Here is a 12,314-nt window from a genome sequence, read left to right on the forward strand (position 1 = left end):
CATTGAAAGCAAGTCTGAGGCGGTAGATATTTTCTGTGTGCTATTTCTATGCTTCCCGTTCTTAAGCATTGTTTTTGCGTCTTTTACTTTCGGCTTTGTATACCAGCTTCAAACAGCTGAAAATACAATATTTTCGGTGCTTGAAAAGGTATTTCACAGTTGTTTAGATGTTACAGTGATTCTATACACTATTCGTTGCTTATTTTGCCACACACTGAAATTAGGCAAACTAACAGAATTTTAGCAACCAGGAAATTGTAGAGCGATTTCTGCATGTTGCACCTTTTTAAAACACTATATGGTTGTGCTGTGCCTATTCTAAAATGTGTCAATAGGTGTAAACATCTTGGTTGTGAAAAATATGCCCCATCATCCTAAATTTCACTGCGATGCTGCTGATAGTTTGGCAATTCAATCTGAGAGTTTATCTTCACAAAAGGATTTAAACAAGTTAAAATAAATTGTTGAAAGTTTAGCAAAATTACAGGCATGTCATGGTACTATATTGTCCTAATTTATGCTCCCCATCTCTCCTCCACAGTGAAACTAGCCAGCATGAGGTGTCAGGACTGTGGGCAGCAGTTCACTCGCTGGGAGGCCTTCAAGACTCACCTGCGTAAGCATGTTCTGGAGGAGGCGATGGCGGAAGAGGAGGAACAAAGGCAGAGCATTAAGAGATCTCTGGAGATTAATGGGAGCAATGGCAATGCGGAAACGGCAGCACCTGAGAAAAAGCAGAAAAATTATGACCATGGTGATTACAAAGATAACAGTGACGTAGACGTGGAAGGTGATGAAGAAGATGAAGAGTTCTTCGACAGTTCCTGGCAGGTCAGACCATCGGAGATCGTCACAGTTCGCCCGCGCGTCGCCATGCTGTCTGAGGAGGAGAAGCCAGTCTTCAGCAGCTCCCACAGGGTCTATGCATGCTCCATCTGTGGGAAGGTCTACTCCTACCTTGAGTCGTTTAGAAATCACCAGAAGACGCATGAAAAAGAAGGAAAAAAACAACCCACAGAGAACAAGTGCCCGGACTGTGGGAAGGTCTTTGCTCGCCCGTCCCTTCTGGCGACTCACTTGAAAGTGCACAGGCCTCCTGTGCCGATGGAACCCTCCACTCTGAAGTGTGATCAGTGTGTAAAAAACTTCAATTCCCTGCAGACGTATTTGATCCACATGGACCTGCACAAGCAGAAGCCCTTCTGGTGCCTGGCCTGTGCTAAGGGCTTTAGGGATGAGCTCTCTCTGGACAAACACCTGCAGGGCCACAACCTGAGGCGCCACAAGTGTGACCTCTGTGAAAAGTCTTTCCGCGTTCCCGCTGAGCTCCGCTACCACTACAATACTCACACCGGCGCCAAGCCCTACAAATGCACGCTCTGCAAGAAGAACTTCTCTCAGCTGGGCAACCTCATCACGCATCGGAAAAAGCACGTAGGGGTCTACGTCGGGGCCAGCAAGACCCCACTGGGACCCAGGAACCACCTGTTTGCTGGGAGGAGAAGGGTGACTGAGATGAAGAGGCTGGTGTTCACAGGGATGGGTAACACAGATGAGGCGGAGGTGATAGATATGCTTCAGGAACATCAAGAGGAGGAGGAGGAGGAGGAAGAAGAAGAGGATATTGATTTGGGTGAGGAGGAATCTGGATCAGAAGAGTTGGGGTCTGAGTCTAGTTCTGAAGACTCTGGGTCTGAGTCTAGTTCTGAAGACTCTGGAGCTGAGGAGTCGTCGTCGGGTTCGGGATTATCTAAATCAGATTCATCAGACTCTTCTGGATCTGATTCCTCTGACGACTCTAATTCCTCTGGATCGGGAGTGGAGGAGGAGGAGCAAGAGGGGAAAGAAGAGACCGTATTAGAAGCACATGTGGCGGTGCAACAGAAAAGACCTAAAGAATGGGAGTGTTTTGAATGTGGTGAAGGGTTTGATCAAGAGTCAGCGTTGCACCTGCACTATATGAAACACGCCAGTGGGGAGCTGCCAGTACAATGACGGCCCAGTACATGGTGAGATTAGCTGTGAAATGATTGGTGAGTTGGGCACTGTTCAATGTGTTTCTACTACTTCAGAGTTGAGTCACCGCTGATCCCTTGAATCAATTGAAGAACACTGAAGACAATTCCTAATGATTCCTCTCCCAATATTTTGAAGTAAACTTGGGTGTTTCATTTGTCAGTAATGGGAAGACTTTCTCTGAATTACTTTATATATATAGTACCAGTCAAAAGTTTTGACATCTACTCATTCCAAGATTTTAATTTTTTACTATTTTCTACATTGTAGAATAATAGTGAAGACATAAACTATGAAATAACACATATGGAATCATGTAGTAATCCAAAAAGTGTTAAACCAATCTAAATATATTTTATATTTGAGATTGTTCAAAATAGCCACCCTTTGCCTTGATGACAGCTTTGTGCACTCTTGTTTTTCTCTCAACCAGCTTCACCTGGAATGCTTTTCCAACCGTCTTGGAGTTCCCACATATCCTGAGCACTTGTTGGCTGCTTTTCCTTCACTCCGCGGTCTAACAAAACATCTCAATTGTGTTGAGGTTGGGTGATTGTAGAGGCCAGGTCATCTGATGTAGCACTCCTTCACTCTCCTTCTTGGTCAGCCTGGAGATGTTGGGTCATTGTCCTGTTCTCCATGCAGAGCAAGGGGAACAACTACTAGAAGGCTCAGAGAGAGTGACGTTTGAAACGCTATTAGCGCGCACTAACTAGCTAGCCATTTCACTTCGGTTACACCAGCCTCATCTTGGGATTTGATAGGCTTGAAGTCATAAACAGCGCAATGCTTGACGCACAACAGTGCTGCTGGCAAAACGCACGAAAGTGCTGTTTGAATGAATGTTTACGCGCCTGCTTCTTCTGCCTACCACTGCCCAGTCAGATACTTAGATACTTGTATGCTCAGTCAGATTATATGCAACGCAGGACACGCTAGAGAATTTCTAGCAATATCATCAACCATGTGTAGTTAACTAGTGATTATGATTGATTGATTGTTTTTTATAAGATAAGTTTAATGCTAGCTAACAACTTACCTTGGCTTACTGCATTCGCGTAACAGGCAGTCTCCGTGTGGAGTGCAACGAGAGAGATGCAGGTCGTTATTGCGTTGGACTAGTTAACTATATATATATATATATATGCCATTTAGCAGACGCTTTTATCCAAAGCGACTTACAGTCATGTGTGCATACATTCTACGTATGGGTGGTCCCGGGAATCGAACCCACTACCCTGGCGTTACAAGCGCCATGCTCTACCAACTGAGCTACAGAAGGACCACAAATGTAAGGTTGCAAGATTGGATCCTCCGAGCTGACATGGTGAAAATCTGTTGTTCTGCCCCTGAACAAGGCAGTTAACCCACCGTTCCTAGGCAGTCATTGAAAATAAGAATGTGTTCTTAACTGACTTGCCTAGTTAAATAAAGGTATAACAAACAAACAAACTCGGCAATTCGGCGCCAAAAAATACAGATTTCCGATTGTTATGAAAACTTTATCGGTTAATTGGCCATTCAGATTAATCGGTCAACCTCTAATCCGCTCACCTACTCTGCATCTCACAAAGACATGGCGGTTGCAACCAAACATCTCAAATTTGGACTAATCAGACCCAAGGACAGATTTCCACCTGTCTAATGTCCATTGCTTGTGTTTCTTGGCCCAAGCAAGTCTGTAATTCTTATTGATGTCCTTTAGTGGGTTTTTTTGCAGCAATTTGACCATGAAGGCCTGATTCACACAGTCTCTGAAAAGTTGATATTGAGATGTGTCTGTTACTTGAACTCTGTTAAGCATTTATTTGGGCTGCAATTTCTGAGGCTGTTAATGCCAATGAACTTATCCTCTGCAGCAGAGGTAACTCTGGGTCTTCCTTTCCTGTGGAATCCTCATGAGTCAATTTCATCATAGAGCTTGATGGTTTTTGCAACTGCACTTTTTCCGTATTGACTGACCTTCATGTCTAAAAGTAATGATGGACTGTACTTTGTCATTGCTTATTTGAGTTGTTCTTGCCATAATATGGACTTGGTCTTTTACCAAATAGGGCTATCTTCTGTGTACCACCCCTACCTTGTCACAACACAACTGATTTGGCTCAAATGCATTAAGAAGGAAAGAAATTCCACAAATTAACTTTTAACAAGGCACGCCTGTTCATTGAAATTCATTCCAGGTGACTACCTCATGAAGCTGGTTGAGAGAATGCCAAGAGTGTGCAAAGCTGTCATCAAGGCAAAGGGTGGCTACTTTGAAGAATCTCTTGAAATATATTTTGATTTGTTTAACACCTGTTTTTGTGGTTACTACATTATTCCATATGTTATTTCATAGTTTTGAGGTCTTCGCTATTATTCTACATTGTAGAAAGTTTTTTTTTAAATGAGATGTAAACGTTTGCCTGGTACTGTATATCCAGCCTACTGTAGTAGTTGCTATGATTCCATTAACATGTAATCTAGTATGTACCAGGAATTTTTCTTCGATACAACCATATCACTCGCTCTTCTGTCAGTCTGATATCCTATTCAGCTGCATGTTTTTTTTATGCTTTGCATATGATTTTTTTGTTGCCTGGATTAAATTTCTGTTTTTGTAATAGAATTGTGGTAACAAATTAAATGCATTTTGAGTCCACTCTTTGTATGCGCACTTTACATGTATGAGATTTTACATCACAATTATCTTCTCACTATAGTCTAGATTCAGATTGTAATGACTGTATGCCATAAGTATTTCAGCCATTTTAGGCTCCAACCCTGCATTTGTGTGTGTGCACAATAAGGCACGTTTTCTGCTCTGTGGCGCAAAGGGCGACATCTACTGGCCTATGAGCATTCCTCCAGTCACAGGATGACTCCAGTCTATTCTTGGTTTTGAGGAACCTCTCTGATAAGTAATGTTTGATTGCTGGTTGAAGCTAAGTTTCTTATTTATTTTACAATATGAATATTGCTATAGCAATCAAACATACATTTATCACCAAGTATGTTGTCATGCTTTATAAGCTCACTAAATCATAGCTGACTAAACTCAACTCCATGGTGAAGGAAGTGTCTGAACTCCAATGAACTCCAGTTGAGCAGAGACCAAGCTTTGTGGAATTCAGCTCCAACTACATCACCTTTTCTGAGTTCATATCTGTAGAGTCCAAAAGCAAGCAGAGATCTACCGCTCAGATTTTATTTTTTAAACATGACTTTAAAAAAAAAACGTATGCAACATTAACCTATTAAATACAGTTCTGTAGCAATGAGGTTTGTGCAGTAGGCTGTATATTTCAAAATTGTAATTATATGATCACACTGGTAATAGATAATGTGTTGTATTACTTTAGGCACAGCTGAGTGAGCATAATAATTAGTTTTTTATTTTACTGGACTGATAGCCTGCATCTGAAGGTCAATCTGAGGGGCGGGAGAGAGCAGTGGTGAGTACCTCACCTTGTTCACCGTCCCTCCGCTCTCCCTTAATCTGCTGAGAAAACAGGACAGTCTTCCTGCTGATGGCGAAACTCAAGTCTCACTGCATTATTTCTGCCTCATGTTACTAGTATGACCAGACAAAGTGAAATATTCCTCTATATTAAAAGCCACAAATAATAATGCAAGCTTATCAAAACACTTTGCTATACTCATTCATTGCTGCTGCAGTGCTGGTTGTAGCGTGAGTGGAAGTAGGGAGAATACACATTTTATGGCGTATCAAAGTGTTGACAGTGGACAACTTAAACATTAACTTATAAAAACAGCAGCTCTTTGCTGTATTCATTGAGTATCTCTAGTCATGTTTTCACCACAGGTTCACGAGAAGGGTGTGCTTGAAAGGATGCACATAACTCTGCAGTGTTGGGTTGTATTGGAGAGAATCTCAGGTCTTAAATGATTTTCTACACTCCATTCTGTGCCTGTATTTAGTTTTCATGCTAGTGAGGGCCGAGAATCCACTGTCACATAGGTATGTGGTTGCAAAGGGCAAACCAGGATAATCTGAGCACAGCCCAATCCAGAAATATGGCAGTAGCTTCTGGTTACATTCAATTTTCACAGACGCAAGTGTTGCAATTTCGATGAGGCTCTCTTGTTCAGATATTGGTAAGTGGACTGGAGGCAGGGAATGAAAGGGATAACGAATCCAGTTTGTGTCATCCATTTCTGGAAAGTATCTGCGTAGTTTTGCACCCAACTCACTCAGGCGATTCGCTATATCACATTTGACATTGTCTGTAAGCTTGAGTTGATTTGCACACAAAACAAATCATACAATGATAGAAAGACCTGTGTGTTGTCCTTGTTAATGCAGACAGAAGAGCTCCAACTTCTTAATCATAGCCTCAATTTTGTCCCGCACATTGAATATAGTTGCAGAGAGTCCCTGTAATCCTAGATTCAGATCATTCAAGCGAGAAAAAACATCACCCAGATAGGCCAGTTGTGTGAGAAACTCATCATCATGCAAGCGGTCAGACATGCAAATTATGGTCAGTAAAGAAAACTTTAAACTCGTCTCTCAATGCAAAAAAAAACATGTCAATACTTTGCCCCACGATAACCAGAGCAAAAGCTTTACATGCTCGCTGCCCTTATTGCATAGTGCAGAAAAGACATGAGAGTTCAGGGGCCTTGCTTTTTAACAAAGTTAACCATTTACATTTACATTAACCATTTTCACTGTAGTGTCCAAAACGTCTTTCAAGCTGTCAGGCATTCCCTTGGCAGCAAGAGCCTCTCGGTGTATGCTGCAGGGTACCCAAGTAGCGTCGGGAGCAAATGCTTGCACGTGCGTTACCACTCCACTATGTCTCCCTGTCATGGCTTTTGTGCCATCAGTACAGATACCAACATACCCAGCAGCTATATTTGGCTCCATACAGACCATTAGTGGAATTCCCGCGAGAGGGTAACTTTAATGTGATTGGATGTTAATTATTTGACTAGGATACCTGTATTTGATATTGTGTTGTTATTTCGCTCAACACTAGATGATTTTATTTTATTTTTGGCAGTGAAACGAGGCTGCTCAGACGAGAGAAACAAAACACCCAAATGTATAGCCCCGATGGAAAATATAAATGGACTGTTTGAAAATGGGAATCACATTTTTATTTTGAGTACCCCGACGGCATTGCGCGTAACCCCAGTTTGGGAATACCTGCTCTCGAGAAATAAAATAATTCAAAGAGAAATTAAGTCAAGCAGTATATGGGTTGCTGGGCATAAGGGAATTATAGTTCTCATTAAGCAAATATTCAACCTACAGTGCCTTGCGAAAGTATTCGGCCCCCTTGAACTTTGCGACCTTTTGCCACATTTCAGGCTTCAAACATAAAGATATAAAACTGCATTTTTTTGTGAAGAATCAACAACAAGTGGGACACAATCATGAAGTGGAGCGACATTTATTGGATATTTCAAACTTTTTTAACAAATCAAAAACTGAAATATTGTGCGTGCAAAATTATCTGCTGTTTGGAGCCGAGCAGCATTTACGGTGACATGGCCTCTGCAGAAGTCAAGGCATTCATACTTCTTGCGCTTCCCGAAGCTGTTGTGAAGGAAGTTGTCATGGTTTGTGTTTATACAGGACCTCCCGCCCTCAGCTACCATAAACCAATCATGTCAATGCATAGCTACACGGAGCCCCCCGCATTCTTACAACATTTGAGAGGCTCACAGCGATGAGGTACCCACGCAAGCTCAAGGCCTTATTTTTATTTGCTGAACAATTTTCGAACATATTTTTGCATTTTCAAGAGTCTCACTCAATTTCTGTTGATGCCAACTTTTGGGGGTCACAGTGGGGCAACGAGGTTTGGCTTTCCCATGGATCTGAACGCTCCGCTGAGGTCACAACAATGAAAAATGCCTTTGGTGGTAATATTCTACAATCAGAATGTGACCCTTTTGGTCACTTTATATTTGTCTTGTGATCAGTTACAATGACATTACGCTCATTACTGTAAACTTCTACGGGTACAACACCAAACATGAAAATTATGAGTGGCTTAAATCTATAGAGAAACATATACTTCATTGGTTATCTAAATTTCCCAAATTCATTATTATTTATTTGATAGGAGACTTTAACATTACTATAGATAATTCATCTGATAGATGGCCCCCATGTAGACCAAACAGTCAGAATTTGGATTTAATACTTTTTATGGAAAAGTTTGATCTTACTGATATATGGAGAGAGAGGTTTCTGGTCGATTGATCATTTACTAGGAGTAACAAAACAGGTTCCAGACAGTCCAGAATAGATTTTTGGCTTATATCCTGTCACGACTTCCGCCGAAGACGGTCCCTCTCCTTGTTCGGGCGGCGTTCAGCGGTCAAGGTCACCGGCATTCTAGCGATCATCAATCCACTTTTCATTTTCCATTTGTTTTGTCTTTGTTTTCTACACACCTGGTTTCAATTCCCCCCATTACATGTTCATTATTTAACCATCTGGTTTCCCCCATGTTTGTGTGCGTGTTTCTTTTATTGTAAGGCTGTATCTGACGGCTGGTATTATTGTTGCCTGGTTTTGTTGTTACACACGTGTATTTCGTGGTACCAGTATTTTTCCAGCACCATAGTATTTGTGTTTGTACTGTTTTTTTCTTTAATTAAATACCTTGTCCACGCATCTCAGCTCTCCTGCGCCTGACTCCTTTCACCAGTTACCCACAGCCTTGACATATCAAAATGTATTGATAGTGAGTGTGAAACTACAAATATTTGTACTACTCCCCTCACAGACCATAGGGCCATTTACATTGATATCAAAATATTTATCCCTGATACTAACCTTGGTAGAGCATCCTACTGGAAGCTAAATAGCTCGTTATTAAATAATGAAATAGTTAAGTTGGAGGTTAAAGATCTGCTCTTACACTTTTGGGAAAGGGCTTGTGAAGAAAAATCTTATTGCAAGAACTGGGAGCTCTTTAAATTGAGGTGTTCGAATACCTTGGAAAATATGGTAGTAATCTTGCTAAGATCAGAAGAGCTGAGGAGGAAAAGGTGATCATTAAGATAACTTCCCTTTCTCAGAGGTCCACAGCCGGCCTCTCGAGGGAGGAGAAGATGGAACTGATTGAGTTACAAAATAAACTGGATAATATATATAGATTAAATCAATTGGATAATATGTAAGATTAAGTAAACTGGATTATATATATATATATATATATATATATATATATGATTAAATAAACTGGATAATATATATAGATTAAATAAACTGGATAATATTTATAGATTAACAGCAGAAGGAGCCTTTATTAGATCTAGAAATAAATAGCTTGAGGGAGAACAGAATTCATCCTATTTCTTTAGACTTGTGAAATTTCACTCTACAAATAACACTATCCATAAGTTAATCATTGATGGTGTCATTACAGATGAACCCAAAATTAATCGCTAAATACTGTAGCAATTTTTTACTCAGGAATCCACATATGTTTTTGACTCACTGAATAATGTTCACTATCAGTGGTACAGAATCTAAACAGTGTGATGAACTCATCAAAGTTGAAGAGATTATAGAGTCTATCAAACATCTAAAAAGCAATAAATCCCCAGGTGTTGATGGAATTACATCAGAATTTATCAAATTATTTTCAGACGAAGTAGCTCCCTTTCTTCTTGAGGTCTTTTTTTAGAGAGTATTAAAAACAATGTTCTCCCTCCTACAATGACTCAGGGGTTAATAACACTGATACCTAAGCCTAAAAAAATAAGTGCTGCTCATCAATAACTGGCGTCCAATTCTTCTTCTTAATGATGACTATAAGATATTAGCCTTACTACTTGCAAAAATAATTAAAGAAGTCCTGGATGCAGTCATTGATGAAACACAGTCTGGCTATATGAGGAACATACATATTTCTAACAATATCAGAATAGTACTAGACATACTTGACTACTCAGACCTAATAGCTGAGGATAGCTTCATATTATTTTTATATTTTTATAAAGGATTTGACACAGCAAAGCATCAGTTCCCTGTCATGCTCGTTAATGGAAGGATCGGACCAAGGCGCAGTGTACTTAGAGTTCCACATGTTTAATAAATATGCAACTCACCAAAAATAATACTGACGGATACGTGACATTCTGGGCTGCTCACAGGCAGCTACACAAAAACAAGACCCCACAAACAACAGGTGGGAAAGGCTGCCTAAATATGATCCTCAATCAGCGACAATGATAGACAGCTGCCTCTGATTGGGAACCATACCAGGCCAACAAAGAAATAGAAAACATAGATTGCCCACCCTAGTCACACCCTGACCTAACCAAATAGAGAATGAAATGGATCTCTAAGGTCAGGGCGTGACATTCCCCTTCCACTCCCTTGAGAAATTTAGCTTTGGGGATTTTTTCTGTAAGGCTATTAAGACTCTATATAAATGGTAACAGCTCTTTCAAACTGAAACATGGTACCACACCTAGATTTGAGTTAAAGAGAGGAATTAGACAAGGTTGTCCCATCTCTCCATATCTGTTTTTATTAATCACCCAACTTTTTACAAATTCTTTCAATAATTGTCCTGTACAAAGTATTTCCATAGCTGGTAAAAAAATAAATAATATGAGCCAGCTGGCTGACCATACCACACTTTTTCTGGACGCTAACCAAATCCCCATATTGATCAATGTGATACAATCCTTTTCCAAAGCATCTGGTATATATCTTAACATTAATAAATATTAACTCGTGGCTAATATTTATTATCATGGCAGATTGTGTGACACCTTCATATTATGGTATTCCAGTGGAAGAAGAACTTACATATTTAGGTTTAACCATTACTAAGGATCAGAAGTCTAAAGGCTTACTAAATTTTAACCCTCTTATTTAAAAAACCCAGAAGAAGCTAAATCAATGGCTACAGAGGGACTTATCTTTAAAAGGTAGAGTCCTAATAACCAAGGCTGAAGGTATCTCTAGACTAACATATGGCATTCTATCTTTATATCTTGACGGTAAAATAAGCAAGGAGATAGACCAGATGCTTTTCAACTTTCTGTGGAGAAACCGTATCCATTACATTAGGAAAACTGTTGTAAGGAACACTTATGAGTATGGTAGGCTGAATTTTCTGGACTTTACTACCTTAAATAATACTTTTAAGATCAATTGGATAAAACAATTCCTAAGAAGACCCACTTCTATGTGGAATTTTATTCCTCATCATGTCTTCTCTAGTTTTGGTGGCCTTAACTTCACGTTGGTTTGCAATTATAATATTGACAAAGTTCCAGTGAAACTCTCTGCTTTTCATCAGCAGGTTTTCTTGTCATGGTCCATAATTTTTCTCCACACAGATATTATATATGGAATAATAGGGATATAGTGTATAAAAATACTTCTTTGTTTTTAGAATATTGGTTCCGAAATAATATCCTATTGGTGAGCCAACTTGTAAATGCAGAGGAGTTTTTCTTAGTTATAAAGAATTCTTATCACTTTACAAGATACCTGTAACACCTAAAGATTTTTCAATTGTTTTAGATGCCATTCCCTCAGGTGTTGCTTTATTATTCAGGAACGTGTCAAGACCTGACCCTCAGAACCTTCCTTCTATTAACCCTGTTGACTCATCAGTAGGAAAGATTAGTTTCTCTTTGGTCCATTCAACAATAGAGCGATACAAACCTTGTTTCAGCAGGATGTTGTATCTATCTATACCTTATGTCATGCCTTATTGGAACGGTTCTAATGTTAATATCTGTTGGGAAAATTTTGGATGTTGCCACACATATACCTTGATTCATAAATATTATCCTGCCAACCACTGTATGAAGAAGCTTAAGACAAACATCAACTCAAATTGTACCTTTTGTAATGACCACTCAGAAACGGTTTTACATCTTTTTTTGGTATTGTATTCATATAAGGAAACTGTGGCACGACATCAGTAGATTTATAATTAAACACATTTACGAAGATTCTACACTATTGCGGAGAGATGTACTGCTTGGATTCTTTACCTATGAAAGAAGTACATTTGAAACAATTTTATGTAATTAATGTAATTATTCTTTTGGCCAAATTTCATATTCACAAATGTAAATTTACAAACAAAACACCACATTTTCTTACCATACAAAAATACATTGAACTATATTTTAAGACAATTAAATACTCTACTAACAAAAAAGCTGTTCGAATTATAAGTGGATGTATGCCTCACAATGTCCTTGTGTAATGTGATGTTGTACCCCCCAGACCGAATTGTCCTTTGTATATTATGTATATATATATACTTGTGTTCCCACATGTACTTCCTGTATTG

General features: G+C 39.5%; 1 protein-coding gene across 1 annotated transcript; it reads left to right on the plus strand.

Moving 5' to 3' along the window:
- Positions 1-546: 546 nt before the first annotated feature.
- LOC124006162 (zinc finger protein 668-like) lies at positions 547-2,499 on the plus strand. Its single transcript, XM_046315978.1, has 2 exons — positions 547-2,033; positions 2,450-2,499. Exon 1 carries the CDS (start codon positions 556-558, stop codon positions 1,993-1,995), a length of 1,440 nt encoding a protein of 479 aa, XP_046171934.1. The 5' UTR covers positions 547-555; the 3' UTR covers positions 1,996-2,033; positions 2,450-2,499.
- Positions 2,500-12,314: the final 9,815 nt, after the last annotated feature.

This window comes from Oncorhynchus gorbuscha, linkage group LG19, assembly GCF_021184085.1.
Source record: "Oncorhynchus gorbuscha isolate QuinsamMale2020 ecotype Even-year linkage group LG19, OgorEven_v1.0, whole genome shotgun sequence".
NCBI classification, from domain to species: Eukaryota; Metazoa; Chordata; class Actinopteri; order Salmoniformes; family Salmonidae; genus Oncorhynchus; species Oncorhynchus gorbuscha.

Bases quoted from the DNA above. Each gene is read 5' to 3' on its own strand.
- LOC124006162 (XM_046315978.1), top strand. From the start codon at position 556: ATGAGGTGTCAGGACTGTGGGCAGCAGTTCACTCGCTGGGAGGCCTTC.